Source organism: Neocloeon triangulifer, unplaced genomic scaffold, assembly GCF_031216515.1.
Source record: "Neocloeon triangulifer isolate White Clay Creek 2 clone unplaced genomic scaffold, ASM3121651v1 ptg000002l, whole genome shotgun sequence".
In the NCBI taxonomy this organism is placed as follows: domain Eukaryota; kingdom Metazoa; phylum Arthropoda; class Insecta; order Ephemeroptera; family Baetidae; genus Neocloeon; species Neocloeon triangulifer.
Genome location: NW_026775545.1, coordinates 5,769,664 through 5,795,190, shown reverse-complemented (window position 1 = coordinate 5,795,190; position 25,527 = coordinate 5,769,664). Strand labels below are relative to the sequence as shown.

The window sequence follows — 25,527 nt, the reverse complement described above, 5'->3', positions numbered from 1 at the left end:
TTCTCTTGTGTTTTGAATTAATTTAGATCCATCATCTGCTCTCTTATATACTTTTTTTTATTTATTTCCCTCCACTCAACGACTGCTCCGCTGATAACGCAAACAAGAGGCTCTCGCGTCAGCCCAGCAGCGCCAGACTCATTTTTCTGTTTTATAATAAAATAATAATATTCCATCCGCTCGCTCTCTTTCCGCAAAAACAATCAGCCTAAGATGACATGTTATTAAAAATTGCATAAATTCTTGACGGATTGACGTTTTAATCTTGCAGCATCAAAATGTGAAAAAATAGCGCACACTCTCTCTTGTTCTCTCCTCTCTTTTTTCCCATTCTGCGGAGAGGCCTGTGTGCAAATTGAAACGATTTCCCTCTCTGCGTTTCAGCGGCTGTTGGGCACGGCGTAAAAAAAATAAAGCTGTTCTCGGCAGCGAGCTGTCTTGCCAAATAAGCAGGTGATTTTCCTCCACTTTAATTAGAATTCAACAATTTGTACGAAACAAGCCGGTGGCAAAAGGGGATAAAAGAAGAAGTGTTTGTTTGCATTTTCGCTGAATAATAATGAGCGAGCAGCGCGCAGTCAAAGCTCTCTCTCTCTCTTTTATTTTATTTGCTGTCAATACTTTTGTGTGTTGCGGATTTTCCGGCACCGCTCCCCTCGCCTCGAAACTCAATATCATCACCCCATTCAACTCACACAGCCTTTTGCATTCAGCACCGAATTGAAAGGCGGCAGCTCCCGTGCAACTTTTTGTCTTAATTTGAACAATTAATTCCCGCGAGATAATTGCACCGTTGAATGAATCTTTAATGAACTCTCCCGTGAGTGCCGCCGTCGCTTTTGATTCCTAATTTAATTATCGGCTTCTCCTTTCTGAATCGAGCAGAGGAAAAAATAAAGAAAAATGATTAATTCTGCCTGTGTGTTCTCGGTAATTTCTCCTCCTCGGACGTGCTACTGAATGTTTGTATATTTATTTTTTTTATTCGTATGCAGTGACCATGAAAGGCATACAAATGTGCGTTCGTCTCTTTCCAGTAGTCATCTTTCTCTTCTTTGACTAATGTTGATGATCGAATCGCGCTGCCTGTATTGTCAGTTTGGCATCTACTGAATGTACGTATGTATGAGTGGCAGCGAGCCCAATCAAGAAAAGCTAAAACCCGATCTTGCCTTCTGATGGATGCTGACTGTGGGGGGCCCCCGACTTTGAGCCACAGATGAACGAAAGAAAACTCACTCTTTCAACCGAGATGCAGCAGCAGCAGCAGCCCGAACAAAGGCAGTGCTTTGACTAGCCACCGGAAAAATGAAAAGAATCGAACTGCTGCCTGATGCTTGATTGCCGCTGTTTGAATAAATGAGATGCTGTGGTATCGGAAATCAAAGGAGGCTTCCTTGAAAATTTACGCTCGTTTGAACGCGGCGACCAACAGTCTGGCTCTTTGCTATTCACAATCAAATCCAACAGACCTTGGAGTAAGTAAAATAAACCAAAAGCACCACCACATGGAAACACAGCATTGTATGACACGAAATAAAATATATTGAAATATATTTTATTCCAATTTCCCCCCGAAATGTATGATTTATTGCATTCTTGATCATTTGATTAATTGACCCTTTAAATGTTTTTTTTTATTGTTTTTCTAGGCTTCAATAAAAATCATGAATTTTCTAGAATTTTATTCATTTAATGAAAGTTGCAGTTTTACTTATTTCTTGTAGATCTTATCAAAGCCATTTTTATGCTTTATTTTTTATGTAGAAGTAATTTGTACTCCATTTTTAAGATATGTCCGATTCTAACATTGAGCATCAATTAAATTTTGCAATTAGCAAAAAATTTACTCCAATGTACTTTTTAATTTTATCACAGCAAATTTTTATTTAAATTATTTAGTTAGGATTAGAAGAACGATTTTCTTTGGCATAATATTACCTATTACCCAATATTGAACCAACTGACTAAATTGAATTTTCAATTCATCAGTTTAAACGATAAGTGAAACCGATACACCATGAAATTTTGCAATTACTGATTGTCAGGACCGACTATAATTTTCCGCATCATCTGCCACAGACAAAGTCTCAAAATACTGTGACTTCGTGGTGTTGAGAAATGAAATTCCCGCCAAAGCGTGTCATTGCCTGTTAATAACAATAAAAGAGCGGCAGATCCACACACAAGCTGCTTCTTTTTGTCCCGCGCCGCATCAAGGGCAGATCGAGCGCGGCGCATTAAAAGCGCTTGTAATTGGTTTGGTATTCCTGAAAGATGGCCTGTCAATCCAGTAATGAAAGGATATCAGCCACTAATGCCACCTTGGAGAGAGGCAAAAAGTCGCCCAATAAAAGCTTTTTACATCAAGAAGACCTCTCGCCAATGATAAACCATAAATTATATATCCAGCAGCATTTTTCTCTCCGATCAATTACGCGGCACCGATAAACGCCGCAGAATGGCGTGTCTAATGCTTCTCCAGGCGGCAAAAAACGCCCATGGAAAAAAGCTAGAGCGGCGACACGTTTGGTAATTTGCGATCAAGCGGAGCAATTTAATTATTTCAGATCATTCACGCAGCAAAAAGGTGCAGGATTATTTTTCTTTATTGCCGCCCGTTCCCGTGTATAGTTCTGACAAGTTTGGTGGCAGGCCTCGTTGTTATGTTTCTTTGGGTCGCGCAGGCACGATGAAAGTTTTAAGATTGAGCTTAAAAATCCCGTAAATTATGTAAATTAGAAGAGAGTTGGCACGGGAATTGGGAATTAAATTGATTGAAAGAGAGAAATGAAATATCATATTTTTATTATTGATAAAACAGTGAAGGGAGGCTGGTGACGGTATTTAACCTAGCTCATAAAGTAAGTTCTGATTAAGAACAAAAGTTCACCCTTGCCTAGCCTAGACAAATCCTAGTTTTATTGTGGTTGTGACTTATGGCTTTACAACCACGGGCGCTAGTGGTGTCGTTTTTGCACCGCGGTAAAACCTATAATAGGTTCGGTAGTTTTACACGTTGTGCGCCATTAAGCGTTTTCTAAGTGATTTTAATGACAATTTAATACTTAATTTTGAAGAATTTTATTTCTTTCTATAGAAAAGAAATGATTTTAAAGTAACTTACTTAATCTAAAACACTAAATTTCTGAATGTTAATAAAGAGGTATAATAACTGAAATAATTAATTTTTAACAAAATCAGCCAATTCAATATAAATGAAAATTTATCTAATCAACTTTCTTCTACACCAGTTTCTAAAAAAAAAACATTGCGGGAAATTTTGCCCTCAATAAAAATATTTTAAAAAGTTTCAATCATAATTTTAATATGTTATTGATTTAAGTTGTGGCTTAACAACGACATCTACGTTAAAAAAATAATTTTCTCTTTAAGAAAGAGTTTTGAATCCACTATACGCACTATATACTTTTAAAATTTCTCTATACTTCTGCGGCTGATTGCCTACTCAAAAATAAATAAGTGAATAAATCAATATAAAAAATGAATCAGTGATGAGAACTATTTGTGAGATTTCAGATCTTTTTTGTTGCATTTTTTTCTAATCATGAAGTTTTTACTATAAAAAAAATGATTATTAATTTTTGCTAAAATTAGACAAAAAAAAATCATAAAATTTTTTTAAAAATTAAAAAAATTAAAAAAAACTCGCATTTTGCAACAATAAATCAATTTTTTTTCATTTCCATGAATTTTTTAATTTCAAAACCTAAGAAAAAATTGTTAGGTATGGCCAAAATTATTAGGTTTTAGGTACTGGTAGGTTTCTTAAAAAAACCTACCTAACCTAAAAAACCGGTTATTTTTGATACGTTTTAGGTCTAACTGTGAAAATCGACACTTTAAGCGGGCGCCGCGTAGTACACTGTGTTTCCATTGAACATATATGTTCGCAGCCAGAACTTACCAGTAACCTTGTTGTCAGTAACAGTAGTGCGTATGTTGAAATCAGGAGACAAAATTGATCCTAAGTATGCCTTCTTCTTTTGAGCAGGCTTCTTTGCCGGTGATGTTGCACTCGGCTCATTGCTGGTTTTCTTTTCAGTGGTCGTAGCAGATCCAGATGCATCAGGGCCAGATTTCTTATTGCTAAGACTTTTTGCAGGTTTAGCAGGTTCCGGTTCTGGTTCAGGCACTGCCTTAGCGTGAGTGCAGATCACCACAAGGGCGACGGTGAAGAAAAGTACCTGAAATTTATAAAGAAAATAATGGAATATAGTAGAAATTGATATCTAATGATATCAAAATATTTGGTTGATATTGCATTTAGGTGTAAATATTTCAAATGTAGAGTTCAGTTGGATAAAACTTTTTATACTTTTTTAAACAGTTTATTTTCATGCATTTAAAAGAAACCAGATGATACGCATGTCTAGAAAAATTCAATATTTCAGAAGGATATTATCATGTTCAGTATACTTTCAATTAGAATTTGGATATCACTTATATGAATCCATAACTATCGTGATAATTTTGAATTTATTCACAATAAAATAAGGGTTCAAAATATAATTGATAAAATTTTACTCACAACGATGGCGGTACGCATGTTGCTTGGCTTTTCTCTGGTGAGTTACCTCTGAAAAGTTAAATTTGATGCTTGCCAATTTATACTGATATGGCACAGGATGCACTAAGGTTGCAGATGAAAAGGACAACGATCGCTCAAAGTTGTGACGCACTTTTTCCTCAGGAAGTGCAATGTGGTAATATGCAAACTGATTTTTCCACACTCTAGAACGTTTTTAATTATTTTTCATGTGCGTCGCAAGCGAAATCAAGCCGGATTTCCGATTTTCGACCGAAAACTGTCGCGTTTGATAGTGGAAAATTTGCAACGGTTGGTAAATGTTGTATCGAACCGTGGGATCTGTGTTTTGCAGTCCAAGGACTTTGTAGAATTTGCGTCAATTTACATTTTGTTTTGACCGGCAAAACTCGTGGAAAACTTTGTTCTTCCAACTTCCGTCCAAAATCGCGCAGCAAATTTTTATAACTGCTAAAATTTGTTAACGTAAAAATTGTTTTCTGGATAAGTAAATTTTTACATTTTGCACTTTTAAGTGTCGCCTTCAAAAGTTCAAAACATTTTGCTAGCGGTACTTTATCAGACAATTGCATAAGCTAAGCACACATTTTATTCAGTCAAAAGTTACTAATTTTACACTATACACCTCTACAAGAGTGGAAAATAATATTTTAACAAAAAAATTGTATTGGAATCTATTAACAATAATTATGTTATAAATATTGTTGTAAAAAAATATTTTTTAAAAGAAGTATTTAATAAATTGAAAAAAATAATGTGTTGCATCACAATAATTAAAAAGAACTTTAAAACAAATAATAAGCATTTTAATTATATCAAATTTACGTGTATCATTTTTTTTAACAATTCTTCAATATAATAACATTAAATTAAATTAACATCACAATTCTCTTAGATTTGATATTAAAACTCACTGACAGGGCGCGCACATGAATCACCCAATTTGTGACGTGGCGCGAGTTTGATGGCAGCGATGAAAAGCAAATTAGGTTTCGGTTGGCATAGTTTATTGGCGAGGCGTCAATGAGCGACGGACGCGAAATCAGTAGATGCATTATTGACGAGTCAATTTTAATTCCACTGCGAGTTGAATAAAAGCGTGTGTCGGCTGAAATAACGCGTGGCAGGGCCGCCGCAAATCGAATTTCGCAGGCCGCGTGACGCGAATGTGGGCAATTACGCGCATAATGTGCGAACCGTGATTCCTCATAACGCTGATTAATAAATATTTCGCGGCCCTAGCTTTTTCCACAGAGTTTTACGAGCATCGGCGCCCGCACAAACACAAAACTATTTAGCATTTTTGCACACACCAAATCTGCGTATATGTGCAACGAGCGCGTGCGAAAATATGCGAGCAAAAAAGCAATGAATAAGTGTGCGCTGGTGTTTGTTATTATTTGTTTGCTCCAGCCGTGTTCATTCTGAACTGTATGGTAGCCAGACGATTATTAATAAAACTGATGTAGAAAAAAGTAAATAAGATTTTTTTAAATGTATTTTCTCATTTTCAGAATTCTCATTTGAAAATTTAAAGGGAAAAGGAATTATTTATTAGGCAACAATACCAATTTATTAAATATTTATTTATTGTTAGTACGATTGATTTTTTAATAATCCAGATTAAATCATTTAATTATAGCAAGGATCGCATGTGAACTATACGCTGCATAGCCATCATTAATAACTGAAAGCTGCAGGAGGCCGAATTTTTAAATAAAATAATTGGCTATTTAATATTTAAAAAATGATTAAATGATATGGTAAAAAAAGAAATACAGAACAAAAAAAACAAAATTGGAACACAATAAATTTTGTAAAATATAATATACTATAAAAAAGAAATAATCTGTTTATTTAAACGCTGAATATTTAGCACATATAATATATTATTTTTTTTTCATTACAAACACATTCAGGCACACTGAAAATGCAATAATAATTTTATGACTGCTCTGATAATTCTAATGGATAAAAAGCATGCTTATCAATTAATAATGGTGGTGAGCGAAAAATCCCTCTGTGTGCAAAATCCGGCGGTCGTATTAATTTGCATTCATTTGCGATCGCAATAAATGCTCTCTGTGCATGTTGTGGGTGGTGTGTATGTGTGTGTGCAGTGTGCGGATGTATATTAAAATTTTTATCTGTTGATTAATTCAATGAGGCGCTCTCGCTATTTTTGCCAGTGCACGCGGCCGCCGGTGATGCTCGTAAAATTTTTATAAATACGTGCGGATAACGAAACGCATAACGTATACACCAAAAAATATAATTTATATCAGCGACGACGAGAAAAATATAACAATAAATTTTTCCCGGCCATGCTGCTGGCGACGGTCGCTCTATTAAAAATGCTGACGCCTCAAATTAAATTCGAGTCGTCTCAGCAGCTCCTCGTTTTTACGGTAATTGGTCACGTTTTATTGAAAAATGTCGCCGAATTATATTTGTTGATCTCTCTCGGCCAGACAATGACAATTTGTTTTTCCATATCCAAAGGGGGATGATGGCGAGCATTGTCGCGGCAGTTCAGATTTTTTGCTGCCTGCACGATTAAGTGGCGAAAATCCTCTCGAAAAGAGACAGACAGACACGTACCGAGATGACAAAGTCAAAAAATAACGTACAATAATTTTTATTTAATGATCGTCTCTTGGAGAAGTTGTTCGACCGTAAGATTATTCCCTGTCATCGCGCGACGGACACACTGCACGGAATTATTATGATGATGACAAAAATGAGAGTTCCGAGTATACGAAAAGAGACAGTCGTTCATCATCGCGCGGGCCAAGTGCCGCCTTAATGTCAAGGGTTCCTATTCTTCTCAATCACGCGAGTGAGTAAACACACTACTACTGGAATTCCGTGTTTTCCTGCATCAATTTTCACGAACAAAAAGTCCAAAGGAGCGATGATGAATGATGAAGAGGGAAAATTATATACAACGGCGGGAATTACGTTCGGGAGACAATATTTACCAAACAATCACAGACAGAGAGAGCAACCGAATAAACTTGACGTTTTCCTCTCTCTCGACTCGTCACTTTTTGTTGCAGGGGTTGGTTATTATGAGTAATCAAAGCAGAACACCCACGCTAAGCTGAAATAGCTTAAATATCGTTATTTTCGCTAAGAGAAAAATATATGTGATGCTCAACATTTGCTCACCTTTTCTACAAGAACAGCAAAATTTGAACTTTTTAATAATTGGAGGCTAAATGAGTTTGCATAGATTATAATGCTAATCGCCAATGTAATAACACATTTGCACTTAAAAAAAGTAATAATAATAATTTTACTTCACTTTTGATGGAAAATTTTCAACGTATAAGCTTTCAAAGGCTTTCAAAAATATATGTTTTCCGATAAAAATTGTAGGCATAATATGACTAATCAAAGTGGCTTCTCGTTTCAAACACGATTTGGATTTGACTAAAAAAAAAAGTGAAAATTCAATTTCAAATTGATTAATTACCAACTATATGATTTTCTTTTCCATTATTAGATTTAAGCTAAATTAGAACTTAAAATAGTGTATAGAATTCAAAATTGGCTTTCCCTCCAAGTCCTTTATTTCTCTTGCAATGTTTGTATAAAAAAAAATAATAATAAAATTAAAGTTCCATAACTTATTTGATATTTAGTCGCTACAATTGATTTTTCAACATCATTCCCTTATTGCTAGACATAATTCAAGAGTGTTAAATGAGTTATTTATTTGAGATTTTTTTTTGTCCGTTGTTATTTTTTTTGACATTGATTATTTTGCAGGTAAAATTTTGATCTCGTCATGACCCAATGTATTGTGTTTATTTTGTATATCTGCGAAATCTTTCCAAGAAATTCCCAATCCTCTTTCATTCACCACCTCTTAAATCGCTGGCACTTGAAATAACATTGGCATAAAAAAGAATCAGCAGCTCTTTCAATCGTCGTCGATCTGCTGTTGTTCGACAAACAACATTGCGATTTTTGGCAAGCGGTAATTGCGCATAAATATTATTATTACCGGCAAGAGTCGAGGTGCGCGGCGCTGATGACGGCAGATTACCAATCGAGTGTGAATCGCACACTCAATTGCTGCTGCCAAATTCCAGCCGAAATAATAATAAAATAAACGCGCGACGATAAAATCGCGTCCGGCCCCATCAGAAATACATAATGACATCATCTCGCGGGCACTCATCCGCCTGCCTTTATTTGCAGAAGCGAATAAAAATTCACAAAAGACGAAGGAGCTGCAGCAGATGAAGGAGGAAAGGATTTGAGAATGGGAAAAAATCTCTCTCTAATACTTGTCTCGTCCCATGCCTATTCAAAAGTCATTTTCATTTAAAATGTTTGTACACAACCCAATCTGCGGCTACCGGAATTTGTGCAGGGCTCTCTTGAGGATCAGCCAGTCATGCACACGATTACGTTCGGAACGCGCAGGCAATAATGATTTTAAAACGTGCATTATGCGACGAATAATGGCCGCCGGCTGCTACCGAAGCAGCATTTAATAATATCTCCATCATTGACATTATTGTGCGCGCCGGATTGAATGAGTTGGCGATTTTTCCGAGGTAGGTGTGCTGCTGGCTCGCGGGTCCAGCAGACGAGATCTTCTCGCCACGTACAGTAATGATAATAGAGACGTGTATGGGTACTCACTCGTTTTGTGCCACTGCACCGACGATTCTTCAGACAATTCAGCCACGGACACAATGAACGCAAACGTGGTTAATCTGGCTGCTCGCAGGTAATGAGCAACTCCTTCATTCGAACACAACCACCTGAAAAATTAAAATTGAAATTAGAATTACTATCAATTAGAAGGAAATAAAAATTTATTTTTATAAAATTCATTTCCTTTTGTAAACGTTGAAGATTAAAATTTGTAAAAAGACCATAATCTAATTAAAAAAGTTAAGCTCAAATTTCAAATTTAAATTGTGTCTTCCCATTTAAAAATATAAATCCCACTTAAAAGATGCCAAAATAAGATAATATTATGCTGGAAGAAAAAATCCCAGACCTATTCAAAATTCAACAATTTTTTTCAATTAAAATGCCACTATCATCAAAATTTCCATTTAATAATATCCTTGAAGAACCAAGAATCTTGAGAAAAAATTATGATGGATTTTTTTTACACATTTTTGTGCTTTCAATTACTCATACGTTTGAAACTATTCCTATAATAATTCACTGAAATAGCCAAACGTCTATTGGACAATTAAATTATTCTCTTAATTATAATATTAATTTTCTGACCTTCAATTTTATACATGAATTAGTCATAATTACATAAATTAACAGACTTCATAATGCACAATTATAAAGAGTGTATTTGGAGATAATGAATAAATGTATATTTTTTGTATTAATTCTGCACTGCAAACGTTTACTTTGTAAATAACAAAAAATTTTACTTAAATAAATCAGTAAAATCCATTATTAGCAAAATATTGCTTTTAGCAGAGATAATTTTTACTTGAAAAACCGTTTAATTAAAATAAAAGTAAAAATATTCAAAAATTATTATTTGTTTGTTAATAATAGTAAATTATAAAATGTGTACTAAAAATATTAAATTTTTATAATACACATTTAAAATGTTGAGGCAACAACTTTAAAAAAGTAAAGCTCATAAATTTTGCCAAGTAATTCGTCTCCAAATATTAATGTGCATGTTTTATGCTCGACAGCACTCAAGCATTCGCTTGTGCCAAGACGAAATATGAAAAATTCATTTTCGAGCACCTAATCCGCAACAGCGAAAAATTGTATTCTTATTTAAATTCGTTTAATCCTTTCCGATGCATTAGTGCGACGACCCTCCCGCTCTTATTTAATGGTCCTGCTCGTTGCGCCGCAAAGATAAACTTTGAAAAATTGCAAAGACGGGAACGTTCGAGGCGCACACATACATATACACAGATTAACTTTCTGAGCTTAATAAATAGCTGCCGGCGGCCGAGTGTATCGTTTTTGCATATCGCAAGTTTGCGTGCGGCCTGTGCACGTTTCTATAGCCAATCACCCCAACGGCCGGCCGGCTTTGGCCATGCAGTGGTCGTCGTCATCTGATGGCCATAAACCATGTATACGTCCAAACTAACGCGAGCAAACTCCCAGTCCTCATGCTGGAAAATGTGCCGGGTTGTGGATTTAAATTTTACATCAAAAATACGTTTTGAATATTTTAATTATTCAAAATATTTTGATTTATTTTAAGAAGGATTTAATTAAAACCGTAATCTAATTACATTTTTTAAAACTAATTAATATCCATACTGATACACAATGAGAAAGTAAGTACATTATATCGAGATTTAATTTATTTTAATTATAAAAGTTTTCTGCTTGGTTGAAATGTTTAGAAGAATATTTTAGTGAAAAATTCTAATTGAATGAAAACTAAAGTCTCTGATATAAAAATTGAAGAAAAATATTCTGCTTCCTGCGACGTTACAGAAGTGCACCTAATTTTAACAGTATTACCAATTTTTAAATTCTATTTTCAAGAATTTCTCGAATTTCTAATGGAACTTTTTTTAAAGAAAAATTAATAACAAAAATTTACTTTCAAAATAAATATATAAGAAAACTCAATCCCAATGTGTTTAATTTCCATAACCCGTCAGAAATATCTTATTGCAACATAAATACATCGCAACCATGCTATTACGTCTTTTTATCGGAAAGGCTTTTAATTGCTGTTGGGGCGGCTGTTAAAGTCCGTCGCCGTCGTCGTCCGTGTTCCGCACAACAACTCCTAAACGAGCTGCGTATAAATAGGTGCTATTAGAAATCGTGGCGGAAAATTCATATTACGACCAGGTGCCCTATCGATGCTGGCGAATATTATTATGTACAGAGAGAATTTATTCCAAATTGCCTTTTGCCGCATGGCCAAGTGGATTTGCTTTTATGGGTGTCCCCCCGCTTTTGATGAATTGGACGGAGACACGCGTGAATATGCTCGGGGTTTCAAAGGGTTGCATGTGTTTTGTGTCGAAAACATTATTGAATCAATATATAGCGTATTTATGTTCGTGTAATAATTTTGTGACTGCAATAAAACGCCAACATCCACACGCGTGTAATGGGATTTTATTATTGTTTTGTTTTTGTGATCGGAATGATATTCCGCGTATATTCTTGGGAATCCTTGATAAACTGGTACGAAATGGCAGACGAAGGGTTATTTTTGTCAAAATAATGATAAAATAACCTTTCTATTAAAAATCCATGAAAATAAAATAAAACGATCAATTGAAGTTGCTTTATATATATTATATATATATTTTTTTATCGTAAATTGGACCGAAATTGGTGCACCAATGAATACAATTTGCAATTAAAATATACATGTAACCAGGATGGTTTCAAATAACTCATAAAATTATATCTTTAATGAATATTGAAAGGAAAAATTTCATTAATTAGTGAAAATATTCTGGGAAAATTATGAGCAACTAAGTTGGAAAAGAAGAAGTAAAAGAGATGAAAAAATATTAATTTTGCAAATAAATATTCATTATTATTTTGTTTGAATAACAACTGATTTTTAACTTTCCTCATCATAGTAAAAACGCCTGGAGTGTATGCAACCTGGGCGAACACGTGTTCTGTGTAAAAGAGGAGCGTGTTTTTTTTTCTTCTGTTGATCAAAAAGTTTAATAAAAAGCGCGATTAAATTACTCAACGGAATGGAAAATTTTCCAACCACCAGCAGAATTTCATCTTTTTTGATCGACTGCTGCATACAGGGTGGGATTATTTCGCGTCGAATACAAAAGAAAATATAACGATAGCGAGACGGAAACCAGTGTGTGGAGCAACAGCCTGCTATGGTCGCTACACTGCTGATGACGATAATAATACACATGTTCAGATTTTCTGTTACGAAAAATTAATTCCCAAGATACATATTTTTATTTTGCCATTATGAATATTTTACTGTTAATAATACGCACAGCACATTATGCATGACAAAAAAAAAATAAATAAAATAACAGCGGAGACCATTGTGAATTGTGCAGAGCGGCTGTTGTCGGTCGGTCGATGCTGAAACTTGTCACGCATGCATGCAAATTTTTTTCCTCTCCGGCCGATAACAATAGACGCACATTCACATTATCGTGCGTTATGATTGTGTTATTGCGATCGTCTTGTCTTCGGATCTCTTCTTTCTCATCACACACCCCAATCGCGATTTGCATATTCGCGGCCCGTTATTGTCATTATTGTTATCCTCTTTGGCGCGCTTATAAATCAATGCAATCCTCTTTTCCCTCTTGCATGTAATGAGACCTTTTTCATTGTAATGAAATTCGTAATTAAAATCGGCGGGCACGGAATATTCGAGACAGGCAGATGCTGGCAATTATTTTCCCATATTATCTATTCGGCACCGGCTAATCAGAATATCGCTCCACTACATTATGCTAATGCATTTTCAAGTTTTATGCTACGGGTGTAATAAAATATAAAATTTTATTCACTTGTGATGCACATTTCTTGTACCCTATAGAGCGTTAGATACTCATGCACGGCCAGAATTAAAGAACGTGTTGAAAAATAGGATACAAGACTTTGGTTTAAACAATTTTATCAAGAGAATTTTAAGAAATTGTTGTTTTTTATTTGAGAATCTTAAAAAATACTACGAGATTCTAAAGACAAAATGAAAATTAATTTTGGTTTCATATATCACAATTTTTTTTTTAATTGAATGCTATCCAAGTGTGGTCATGAAAGAATCACAGCTGATAAATTTTTGATGCAAACAATTATGATATGTGTATTGTAATATATAAAGAAAGTAATTGTAGTCATGCCACTTTTAATTAAATTTTTTTAGTGAATACTATCACAATGTGCTGATCGTGATAATTATTTTTAAAAAAGCTTCTGCTAAAAAATATTTTTTTTTTACTAAAAAAACACACATCAGTTTCAGTAAATTTAGGAAATTTAGTATTGGTTGACAAAAATATTTAAATATAATAAAATAAAATGCAAATAAATATCACAAAAGAAATAAAAAAATTTATATTTAAGTACAAAAATTATTATATTTATTTTATAGTTAAAATTCAAAATATCTTTATTACATACATACATAATTAGTTATTTTTACTAATTATTTTGTTACTGTTACTGACTCAGTACTTTAAATCATTACTCTAAATCATTTTTAAAATTGGAATAATAAAATAAATCACGAATTTGATGCGAGTGAATGCGAAATACACACAAACAATATTTGCCATCACGGCTGGAATTTATCATTTAATTCGATCCAAGGTCAGCAAGATGCCTGGTGGGTCGTCCGTTCGCGCGCGGCCGAGAGCGAAAAATCATATTCGCGTCGTTTTGATTTTCATGTGCGTGTGCATGTCGTACAATAAAACGCGAGATTTGCGATTCGCCAATAATCTTTCACCGCATCACACTTTTTACAACTCATTCAGCGGCGCGCGGATCTTCCTGCTGTGCGCAATAACTAATTTCATATTTCAGATGTGGCGCCGTTAAGCGTCGAATTTATTGATACCGAATGGCACTATTTTTGCGCAAACAACATTTCAATCCACCGTAAAATAATTTTGGCCGCCGTAAAAACGTCAAACGCCGGCGCAGGAAATAATGTTGCCGGAGCCGCCGCTTGCGATATTCGCGCGCGAGCTGCGAGCAAAAAAATGGGCAGATGACAGCTGATATTAAATTCGCATCACATTATGTTGCCTGTATTATTGCTTTCAACCGTCACGAGAAATCACAAGGCAAAATGAAGAAGAATAAATATCATCTGATATTTGTGTTATTTCATTTCAAATTTTGCATGAATCATGAATCTAGGAAATAATATTTGAAGTAAAAGATGAAAATTCGGAACAATTATTGATAAGATTACTTTTATAATTTATCTTCGAACATGATTGATATTACACATTATAAGACAGTTGATATTCAGTTTAATTGAAATCGTCCTATAGTTCAATCTGATGATTAAATTTTGCGAATTTTACAATTGTTCATTGTGATAAAAATTATTTTACTACAGGTCCTTTTTTTAGCACAATGTCATACAAAAATGTTTTGGCTATCAGGATATTTTGATATTTTTAATTTACTATTTTATAGATGATTATATCATACCACAATTTTGAGATATTATCTCAAAATTGTGCCGATGCATAGAGATACATTATTTCATACATCAATAATTAATTAATTCAAATTTTCTTATCATTTTATGAGCTGTTTTATTTTTAATTGTATTCCAATGTATGTTATTCAATGCTGAACAGTTTCAATTCCAAGTAAAAGTTCTGAAATATACATTTAAAATTATAATTGATGATTGCAAAATCATTTTATTTGCGGAACAGATTTGCTTTTAAAAACTCAAGAATAAGATGGAAAAATATTATATCATGCCATATGCCTTTAGAAAGCGGGACAAAAGAGATTTTAGTTGCTACGCAGTTGCATAAAAGCTGCAAGAGGGTCCCATATCAGAACGAATTAAGATAATGTATCCAGTCAATCAAACATGAAACTGCCGCTGCCCGGCTGCGCACAAGAAAAATAACAAAAATTATAATTGTAACACGCTCATTTGCGTACGTAGAAAGAAGCGAACCGGTTTTCTCACTCTTTCTTCTGCATAATCGATGCCATTCTTTTAATTCCTCTCGCGACCCTTTCCCTTCGATGCGTGCGGCCCCTTGAGAGAGAAGCAAACAAAAAATCTCGGGGGCCTCTCATTTCATTGTGCATCTTTCGTCGTCAGTCACCAGTCAGCGACCAGACGTGCACTGAAATTTGAATACGCCGCGACCTAAATCATTGATTATTACTCAGTCATTGTTTAACTTTTTTAAAGGCAGGCTGTAAAACTACCGTGAGAGCCAAATCGGCTGAAAAAGTGGCCATCGCTTGACGGCTAATTAGAATTTATTCATCTCGGCTGCGACTCAATGAGCTGTGCTTGCTCTGTTTTGCATATAAATTTCCTATGCACTCTCCGAGGGATATTATTTCGGTGCTTGGTCTTTTTGTTTTGTCAAGTCGCACTGATGGGAAAAGTGTCAGGGTTCGTCCGTTTGTTGAACTAATTACTATTCAAATTTTTAAATAAATTGCTGATTGGAGAGGGGATCCTCAGGCTTTTGAAAATTAGAAACCTTTCTTGTGAAACAGATGGAATTTTTTTGTTTAAATTTAAATGTATGGATTAAAAATTTTATATTCGATATATTTTTTATACTTAGGATTATGATTGACGTTCACATTCATTTTAATTTTATGAAAAGTGAAAAGTTGAATGCAATAAGTAATTACTAAGAAACCAAACCGAATACGTTGCTACATCATTTATTATCAAAAATAATCATCCATCATTATATACAATGTTATGGCTCAATCTATATATAACATTTAAATTATTGATGACTTTCTTAAAAAAAAATTCAGCTTCTATTTTTATTAATACTGTTAACTAATAATATTTAATTGAAAAAATAATTACCTTTCAAAATATAAAAATACTACTAAATTTAAGTTAATATAATCAAAAATCGCAAAAATCAAGTTAATTTGCTAAACATAAATAATTTAGCAGTTATTTTTATTATTTTAATAAAATAAAAAGAAACAAAATTTTTGCTTCAAATATGATTGATGTTGTGAAATATAATCTCATTTCATCTGTAGACAGCAGCACACTTCAGCACGCGCTGTCGAAGCTAAACAAACAAAACACACGCTCGTCTGGCATAGCACATTAGGTCAGCAGTTTATTGAAAAGAAATTCGACACAAAAGTCGAAGGGCTCCTTGTCAGCAGCAATTGCAACACACAAAATTTAAAGGGAGAAAAAAGGACAAAAAATAATAAAAAAAGAACACATTCAAATAAATACGATTGGAAGGCTGAGAGGAAAGAAAGAAGTTGCTCCGATTCTCTCTTTATTCTCTTTTTTGATCTGATTCTCCCCCTTTTCGGTGGCGTTCCACTTGAATTCACGCGGCGGCAGAGCTCCTTTGGCCGCAGCACTTCGTCTTTTTCCTTTTCACTCGAATATTTATTTCGCCCTCTCTCTTTTTCTTCCCTGATCTGGTATACAGCGGCGGCGCGAGGCCCGTTTGTCGATTGAGTCTATTGAGAGCGTTTGAATCCAACAGGTGATCGGGAAGGGTATAAAATTGAGAGCGAGGGGGAACAAACTGTTTGAATGTCTATAGACCCCGACACACACCATTCAATAAAAATAAAAAAGTGATAAAAAGCGAGGTGGAGTAGCTGCCGCCGCTTTTGCCTCGACCAGAGAGGGAAAAAGGAAATAAAAACAGTGTTTTTTTTCCAAAGAATGTTTTATCAACTTTTTAAATGCTCGAATAATTTTGTGCAGAATCATCGGATCTCTAATTAAAATGCGCGGGACGATGCATCAGAAAATCTCTCTCTGCGCTGTAATGTATGCCGAATATGCATGCATTGTGTGGCTATAATGAAAGTAGTTTTTCGGGCCTGATAATTAAAACTGATAAATGCCAGAGAGTTGATTTAATTTTTTCGGCGTGCGCTCTCCGTGCGGATCGAGCCCTAGTTTAGCTAAAGAGCTTTCGGCTCTCTTCTCGCCAGTCAGATAAGGATTTCGCTGTTAAATTTATAAGAATGCATGCACGCGCATTGTATGCAAATTAGCCACGACTTGGCGGCTCGTTGTTTGTTTGTTAGCTGCTTGTTCACAAAACGAAATTTGCTCTCTGCGTGGCCGTTTATTAATTGGAGAAGTTTTTGCTTGGCGGTTCGCACGCGAAATTAAAATCCCTTGCAGCACACGCGTGGATGAATACATTTTTAGGTGAAAAAATTAGCACTTTCGAGCTGATTTGATAATGTGTGACGTTTTGTGAGGAGTGAAAGGGCCAGTTAGAAAGTTACAAGTTATTAAAGTAGAGAGTTAGGAACGTAATTGAATTCAAAAAATTAAAATAAATTTTTTAAGTAAATTCTAAATGAAAAGATAAATATATTTTATGTCGTGGAAAGATATTCAATAATGCAGATTCAAAATGAACCAGTTGAGTTAAAATGCATAAAAACGATCCGATGAATCTTAATTTTCTTCAATGAATTTTTTAATGCTAGAAAAACAAATCAATTTTGTACATTAATTGTATTCTTACCAGACTAATGGATTTTATTAAGATATTCTTTATGTAACTTAATAAATCCTTTAAGGACTTCTTATTGACATGGCCAAATCAAGTCCTTACAACATTGTAAAATATTTTTGTGATTTTGAAAGACAATTGGAAATTTTAATCACCATTGTTGTAAAGACTTGATTTGACTATATCAATAATGAGTCCTTAAGTGAATGAAGTTGATATTCATAATTTAATTTTTAATTCTTGGCATTGATTATGAGTAGCCTATCAATTTTCTTCAAACTTCAAAAGTCCTGAACCATTAGATGGTAACATACAAATTTGTCTTAAAAATACATTAAGTTAAGATGAGCATAGCCACAACATAAATTATTATTTAATAAACCTAAAGTTAAATCATTTTGTGGTTAAGACTACAAAAATATCAATTAAGAATAATTGAATAATAATAATATTACAGAAATGAAATATTATTAAAAGTTAAAATTTTAATAAAATGTATATCATATATATAATATAATGTAGTGAATTATGGAGAATGATTTCTTATTTTTTTGTTGTTGTTACAATTTCAATATAAAATTTAGAAAAAAAATACAGGGTTCCACTGGACTTTGGAACATGATTCTGTTTTTTAGCACATATTTTTATTCCAGAAATTTATTTCTCCACTGATTTGAAGTTAAATTTTATTGAGGAAAATCTAAGGTACTCAGTCACTAATGGTTGGCAAACAACGATTGTGAAACGCAGGAGAATATAATTCATTTATTCCTGCAGAAGCAAAGATAAAAAGAGGAAATAAAAAAGGCCGAGCGCAATTGATTATGTGAAAATTCACACGCAATGTTTGCAGGCGAGCAGAACAATGCCGCGCGCCGCAGCTTACACAAACGCTCGCGCGAGCGCACACATTATGGAATTATTACCGTCAAGATAAATATCCACTTAATGATTCTATTTAATCAAAGCACCTATTTAATGAAACAATTAATTCGCCAGCACCGAGTGGAGATAGTTCTGCGGAAAACAATTACAAAAGCAACGGAGCTGATTATTATGCACAATCATTAAATGCTTGCGGATGAAAGAATACCAAGGCATTGTTTTTGTAACGAGAAATATGTGAGTGTGTGTGTGTGTAATCTTTAATTTATAGGCCTAGCTGAATTATGCCCGCTTTCTATCTGGCACTCAGTGACATAGAAAGATTTTGCCGCTGATTAATTCGAAAATTATTTAATGGACTGCGCATCAATCCTCTTTCCTTTCCAACTTCGTGTGCGGTTCTTTGGAAACAACACCGGAGCTAATTAATACACATATTAAAGTGTTTTGGATGCAACTCACGGTCATTGTAGCACAACCATAGAGCAATCGGTCCACCTGCTTTCCAAATTGCTTTCGGAAGTCTGAAACCAAAATATGAGAGGAACAGTTAGAAATTTAATATCTGGAATTGTAAAGGGTTAGGTCTGATTGTTAATAAAAATACATAATTTGTTCAGAATTATATTGATGGAAATTGTTTTGTCCAAATATTCCATCTACTTTTGTATATTCGATAAATTTTTTACATCTTATACTATATATTATTAAGTCTAGATAATAGCAATTATATAAGGTGATTTAAAAAGACATGAGATGCGAAAATACAGAAAAAAAATCATTCTTTTTCATCATCTAATTTGATCAAAATATATTGTAAAATTATATGATCAGTGCATTATTTCAAAATTAGCTTTAGATCAAATCAAATTCACAATTTTCTTTATTAACTTCAATAATTTTCAAAATTATTAAAAAAGAAAATGCAAAAATTTGATATGATCCTGAAATTTTCATGCTAAACCAAAAGACTATTTGTAGACAATTCATTACAATGAAAAATTTCAAACTTTGTAATGCCAGCTAGATTATAAAAATTATTATTTATTATCAACCTTGATTTTTTTTAAAGCAGGTATATAATTTAAATGCATGAAAGGCAGTAACGAGTCTAGAGATCGGTTGATTAAAAAATAATTAGACAACTTTTTTTATAGAACGGAAGTTGAAATCTTCAGTCTGATGAAACCAAACCACTTTGAACACCGAACGGCCAGCAGTTCACGGACATCAGTTCTCTCTATCTCTTCTTCTCCTTCGCCTTATAAAGCTACTTTGCATTGTGTGTTATTTTTTTTTCATCGTTCCGCTTGACGCCATGGGAAGAATAAAATTTGACCATCGCCGCCGCCAACTCATTGTGCTTTTTTGTTTCTATTCCACCGACTTGGGCTGTTTTGTGATTATCAATTCAATCGAAACCGGAAATGAAATTTTCCTGCAGCACAAATCAGATTAGCAATAATTATTATTATATGCGACTAGTCATCGTAATTAACTCCACGATGTTAATCATCCGGTTGCTTAATACCGACGCGCGCATTTCAGCGGCAAGATTAGATAAAAAGGAGAAGTATAACAACGCACAGAGCCAGGCCATTCTTTCCTACAATTTTATGGGGCCTTTTTGCCAGCGAATTCTGCTTTCCGGCCATACATCAGAAGATTATAGAAAAATAATGTATTTGTCATTTTATCGTGAAAGGAGGGAGGGAGCGAGAGAGCTGCGCACAATGAGGGGGAATTTTTATTTATTAGATCCATCATAAGTTGTTTTCCTCTAATCTACTGCAGAAAAAGCGCGCGGGCGAAGAGAAGAAGAAGAAGTAGCTCAAGAAAGGGCTCTTTCTCTGCTTTTGCAGCGAGAAGAATCATTATATTATTGTCGGGCTGGGCATATAAAAAGGAAATGTGCGCGCGAGAGCCTCTCTGATATACCATTAGTGGGTTCGGCTCTGAAATATATATAAAAGCGAGAGAGGAAAAGTTGATCTGTTTTGTATTTCGGCCCGCAGATCACAGGGAAGCTGCGGAAAACTTTTTGATCTTCGGTGGAGAGGGTGTGATAATATCATTTGTATTAGTAAGTCAATGAGAGAGCAGCTGCGACAGAAGCGCCAGGGCCATTTCTTTTGCGACGAGCCCTTCGCTTTGGCGCTCGGCCCACGGCTAATGGCACCCCCTGATAATAAATAATAACATGGTTATTGCCTCTAATGACAAAATTTGATCACAGGGAGCAGAGAAGAAAAATAGCTGTGGCGTCCCATTGGATTTATAGCCACCCTTCAGATATTTACTCAAATAAAGAATTGAGACCTAAAAATGCAATATTTTAAATTTAAATAGAATAACTCGTTTAAAAAAAATATTATTGCACATTTAAATTTATTCTTAAATAAAACACAAGACTTTTAACTGACATTAAATTATTTTTTTTTAAATCTATTATTAATACTATTTATTTCATTTTATAAACATGTTGCCTAAATTACTAGTTCCATATCCCTTATTTCAGACATAAAGGTTTTGCAGAATTTACTAATTGTATATATATGATCTAATAGTTTCTTATTTATCACTAGCTAAAAACTTAAATTGGTAAATTGCAACCTATTAAACATATTAAATTTCCGTGCTAATTGGATAAAAAAAATTAGACTAAAATAAAAGTGAATACATCCTTATCCCTATACTTGTATGAACAAAGTACAGCATTTCATCGAAATAATTTATTTATTTCACTATTAATAGATTTAAATGTGTTATTGTCATTGAATAAATCACGGCGTTAGTAAATTATACAATATTAATTAAATAGAAGTTTCCGCTGATTTTGCGAAAAAAAATTGATTTATTTTTTTGCTACTTGTGATTTTTCATATTTTAGTCTTCAAATAGCATAAAAAAGTTGAAGTAGTGCTCTATAGTCCCGTATTTATAAGCCATTGCCATATTCTGTGATGCGCAATGGACAGATTAGCAAGGTAAAAATCGCCAGCTCTGGGAGCACTTTGAGGGATGATCTACTTTGCCAAGATTTCATTAGAGGACTTACTTTGGGGATGAGAAGGAGAACAGTTTGGCGACGGCGGTGGTTGTTCGCTAGCTTGCTACCGCCTGCTAAGACGACCGAATCCTTTAAAAGCTAATGCCTTTATCAACACACTAATGCACACCACATTTCATTTCCCATCTGCCTGTAAGCAGAACAACGTCTTGTTTTTCCATAAACATGAGAAAGCCTGTGTTTCCAATCTCCAGCTGACAAGTAAATCGCGCTTCAAATAATATGTCGGTAAATTTTAACAAAACGCAACGAGAACCTTCTGTGATTTAATGTAAAATACTTAAATTGGATCAAATATATTAATATTAAAAGTTTAATTATATCAATGAAATCAACTACCATAGAGGTGATCCAGTATTAGTTTTATTATTCACACATCATAATATATTATAACAACGCTATGAAATTATATATAAATATTTAATCTAAATTTATATTAGGAAAACGTCGGTCTAGAAATTATGTATACATATATTATAAAAGATCTCACAGAAATCGGTTAGGTACCCATCGTGTTTACAATTGCGATACTTCTAGTATACTTTTAGTATTCATCACGTCTCGCGGTCTAAAACGCTTATTTTTCGGTCCCGCACGCATACATTTGCAATACTCTAGGTTTACTTTTGACAGCTCGCCTGCTGCGCGACCCTTGCCGGCCGCGCTCTAAAATACATGCGTTTGCATCCCTCCCCCTCCTTTCTTTACAAAACACAATAGTTTGACGAGCAGGTATAAAAACCCTCCCTCATAAGGCCCGTGTTAAACAGGTATACAGTTTTTAAAAAGTAAAGCAAGTGAATAGCAAAAGTATAGCTGAAGTATCGCAAAAGTAAACACGATGCGGATCTAAATTTTTTCTGTGAGATATTAAACTAAAACAAAACAGATAAATAAGAATAAATAAAGATTATGTTAAAATAAAATAGCATAAAAATATAATTATTATTATACGTGAGTATTTTACTAAAAAAAAATAATAATTTAGCTGTGGAACTATTTTAAATTGTCAAATAAAATTGTACATTTAAAATTTGTATGCTATTTAATCGAATTTTTAATAACTACCATGGAATATAATTTAAATTTATTTCTTCCCTATAAAATTGTCTAGTAAAATAAATTTGATTTGCTTTGCTAATTAAATTGGAATAATATATTGAAAATACATTGTTTGGCAAATCACAATCAGCCGAAGCAGCAGATTAAATTGAAATTCAGCGCACCAAAAGCCCAAACGCGATCAGAATGGACGCAATCAAGCGTCTCGTTATCGCCTCATTTAACCCTTTCGCTATTGTCACGTAAACGGCTCCGGCAGATGAAGCTCCAGACTCTAGCAGCAGCATCCGCCTGGTGCACAGCCTAGTCTCATCCCCCGCCTTTATTATTATACACGAGACTAAAGTGAACGTGCACCGGCGGGCGAGCGGAAGATAATGACGTGCACGCCGATTGATAATGTGCTGATGACGGAGGTGCATTTAATCAATTGGCGCTTAATTCGCGTCTAATTGTAATTGAGGCCGCCCGTCGTGATTTGTCATCAGATTATACATATGCAAATTCGCCCTCGCGAGGGTTGTCTCATTGTATGTGATCCTGACGTGAAAGCATTCAACTGTTAATTTGAGGATGTGCAGATTCACCTAATGGGAATGAAGCAGTTACAAAAAATAATCAAACTCCAGAGCAAAAATACTATTATTGAATAATTTATACATTTGCCAGAGACAGAATTTAAAACTGAATCTTAAATTAATAAATTTGAATAAAAGAAAATTGTGCCTGCAAATCAAAAGTGAAGAATCGAAACTGCTTTTAATCTTATTGAAAAAATAACTGAATCCAGAGAATCACAAAGGTGATCTCAATTTTAACTTTAAAATTAATTTTGAAGAATGGGGAACCGAAAATATTTAGCATTTTGACTCTATATAAAAACTCTTTCGTTTATTATGTATCTCTAAAATTAATATAGCTAATGATTTGCAAATACTTCTTATATTGATGGGAAAGGGGAAAGGAGTGAGAATAGAAACGATTTTTCTTGGAAAATAATACATATTTTTGCTGCATTAAGACTTTCTTAGGCTTATAAATATCTTAAAATTTAACACACAATGTCAAGTTTTTTCTGGACAATTTCTAGATAATTATGAACTTTTGACATTTTATATTTTTGTTTTTATTTTTTGGATTGCGATTAAATTCTTACAATTGTTTACATACCATACAATTTAAAACAAATCACTCTCTACTGAAACAGTGTTTCATACTCTTTTGTTTATAATTAGAGCTTGATCGCTTTCAACTACAAATTGGGGATCTTTTCAGTGATTTCCCGTTTCGGAATAATTTTTTAATTTTTTTTTTTTTTTTATTCTGTTTTAACAGCAGAAAATTTAAAGAATTTGCCAGCAAGTAACTATTGGTCAACTACTGTTCCTGTCTGGATTCAATATAGCAGCGGTCACAACCCGTTTACTGTTTAGCGTGTGCTATGCTCCTTGCACGGCTTCCAAATTAAATTTCCGAGGCTGCTCTGCTGCTTTTCCATCATGGTTACTTAATTAGTTACTTTGTATGTGCTCCAGCGCATTCAAACCACGGCGGGCGGAGTCTATTTTTCGCCTCAAAACAATTATTACCATTATTCCTAGTTGGCCGTGTGTGTGTGTACAGTGTGTATAATCATTGTCAACCGGGTCGGCCGGTTAGCCGGCGTGTATATTATTTGTTCAAAATGCAAAAGCACATGTGAAACTGGAGGCATGTGCGAGCGAAAGAGCCCAGCAGAGAGACCGGAGACGTATAAATAATGAAATAATATGGCCACACAGAGCGAGAGCCGCAGAGTTTCGGTCAACTCTTTTGTTGTATGATTTCCCTATGCTGTATTAATTTTCATATTATTATTATTTGAGTTAAGTACACACACAGAGTGGTACGGTTGGCTATTTTGCGTCTCCGTTTATATGCGTCGCCGCGCTATTATTATTTCGAATGTGCTTTCCTTCAACCTGCTTCCCTTTAGGCCAATCTTTTCATTTATGAATAAAGCTCTCGTTGCCCGCCCAGACACCCTCACTCGCTGTAGCTCTCCTGGGGAATAATAACGTAATGTTACGCGGCCACGCACTCGCTCACATTTTTTGGCATTGTCGCCTGGCCATTGTCCCGACGCAAATAATTATTTACTCTCTTTGGTCAAATAAATGCCCGTGTATGCTTTTCTACCTGGTCGGTGTGTGCATAGGGGATTTGGCAAACAAAACACACTTCTGGAATTTGAATGCTCAATATTTGTGCAACCAGAGAATGATTAACTGCATAAAGTTGGTTGAGTTTATTATCATTGTTGCAATGTATGGACAAAGAATAAAAGAAATATATTTATGTAGTGATTTATATATTCCAATTAATGATACCTTAATGTAAAAAATGCAGATTCTTAATTTTCTTCACAATATGCAAAAAAAATTTAATTTACAAATGGCAAGAACCAGAAACCTGTATAATTTTAAATTTTTTAATGGAGTTATTATGTTATTGTACTTGGTGACAGTATAAATTTTTTTGCAGTTTGAAAATTATTTTTAATTTTAAAGTCAATTTACGTTAAAAAAATTTAAATAAATTTAACCACTGTTAAAGCTACAAAATTTAAAAAAACATAAATATTTAAAATATAATAAAAGTTCAATAAGGAATAAAAATAAATTTTATTGTAAAATTTAAAATTTATGTTTTTCTCCTTTAATAAAAATTAAACAAGATCTTTATACATTTAAATTTTTCTTTTTACGCAGTCAGAT

The 25,527-nt window shown here is 34.0% G+C and overlaps 1 protein-coding gene across 1 annotated transcript; it reads right to left on the bottom strand.

Moving 5' to 3' along the window:
• Nucleotides 1–2,663: 2,663 nt before the first annotated feature.
• On the bottom strand, nt 2,664–4,653 carry LOC132205172 (uncharacterized). Its single transcript, XM_059634086.1, has 2 exons — nt 4,553–4,653; nt 2,664–4,208 (listed from the first exon to the last, which is right to left on the bottom strand). Exons 1-2 carry the CDS (start codon nt 4,568–4,570, stop codon nt 3,864–3,866), a joined length of 363 nt encoding a protein of 120 aa, XP_059490069.1. The 5' UTR covers nt 4,571–4,653; the 3' UTR covers nt 2,664–3,863.
• Between the last annotated feature and the right edge of the window lie 20,874 nt (nt 4,654–25,527).